This window comes from Poecilia formosa, unplaced genomic scaffold (genome assembly GCF_000485575.1).
Source record: "Poecilia formosa unplaced genomic scaffold, Poecilia_formosa-5.1.2 Scaffold983, whole genome shotgun sequence".
Taxonomy (NCBI): Eukaryota; Metazoa; Chordata; class Actinopteri; order Cyprinodontiformes; family Poeciliidae; genus Poecilia; species Poecilia formosa.
Genome location: NW_006800922.1, coordinates 54779 through 55523, shown reverse-complemented (window position 1 = coordinate 55523; position 745 = coordinate 54779). Strand labels below are relative to the sequence as shown.

Below are 745 nucleotides of genomic sequence, written 5' to 3'. Positions count from 1 at the left end.
AATCCTGTGCACATGCATTCACACCTAAGGTAATTTTAGAGATCACTTTATCTAACAGTCATGTTTTAAATGATTGGAAGCCAGAGTAACCAGAGGGACCTGACGTGGATCTTCTCTGAATATTTATGTATTCTAACCTACAGGAAAATGCAGCAAAGATATTTTTTGGGAAACTTTAAAAGGCCTCAGGAACCTAGAGCTATATTATTTAATTCCATTCTAAAACATCAAGAGGACATAAGACTGCATTGACTTAACGTAAATAAGATGAGGGATAACTTAAGACATTCATCTTCTTTGTTCTACAGATTAGCTATCCACGCCACTATCTGTCTGCCTTTCATTTTCTTCATCATTGTGAGAAAGAATCCCTACACATTCACCTTAGGAATGGCTCAGGCTTTGGTGACAGCCCTTATGATTTCTTCCAGGTCAGTAAACCTTTTTTCTTTTACTTTTCACTTCTTGAAATTCTATCTGCCCATCTATATGGGAAGTCAATTCCTCACAATGTGTTTCAGCTCTGCTACCCTACCTGTCACCTTCCGCTGTGCTGAAGAGAACAACCGCATTGACAAGAGGATAACTCGCTTCGTGCTCCCAGTAGGTGCCACCATTAACATGGATGGCACAGCACTCTATGAGGCAGTGGCTGCCATCTTCATCGCCCAGCTTAATGACTACCCTCTGGACGTGGGCCAGATTGTCACTATCAGGTTGGCCATTTGTTTCTAGTATAGGTGAT

The 745-nt window shown here is 41.2% G+C and overlaps 1 protein-coding gene across 1 annotated transcript; it reads left to right on the top strand.

Annotated features, from left to right (window-relative positions):
- Positions 1-140: 140 nt before the first annotated feature.
- LOC103132278 (excitatory amino acid transporter 3-like) lies at positions 141-745 on the top strand. Its single transcript, XM_007544054.2, has 2 exons — positions 141-431; positions 522-745. Exons 1-2 carry the CDS (start codon positions 268-270, stop codon positions 733-735), a joined length of 378 nt encoding a protein of 125 aa, XP_007544116.2. The 5' UTR covers positions 141-267; the 3' UTR covers positions 736-745.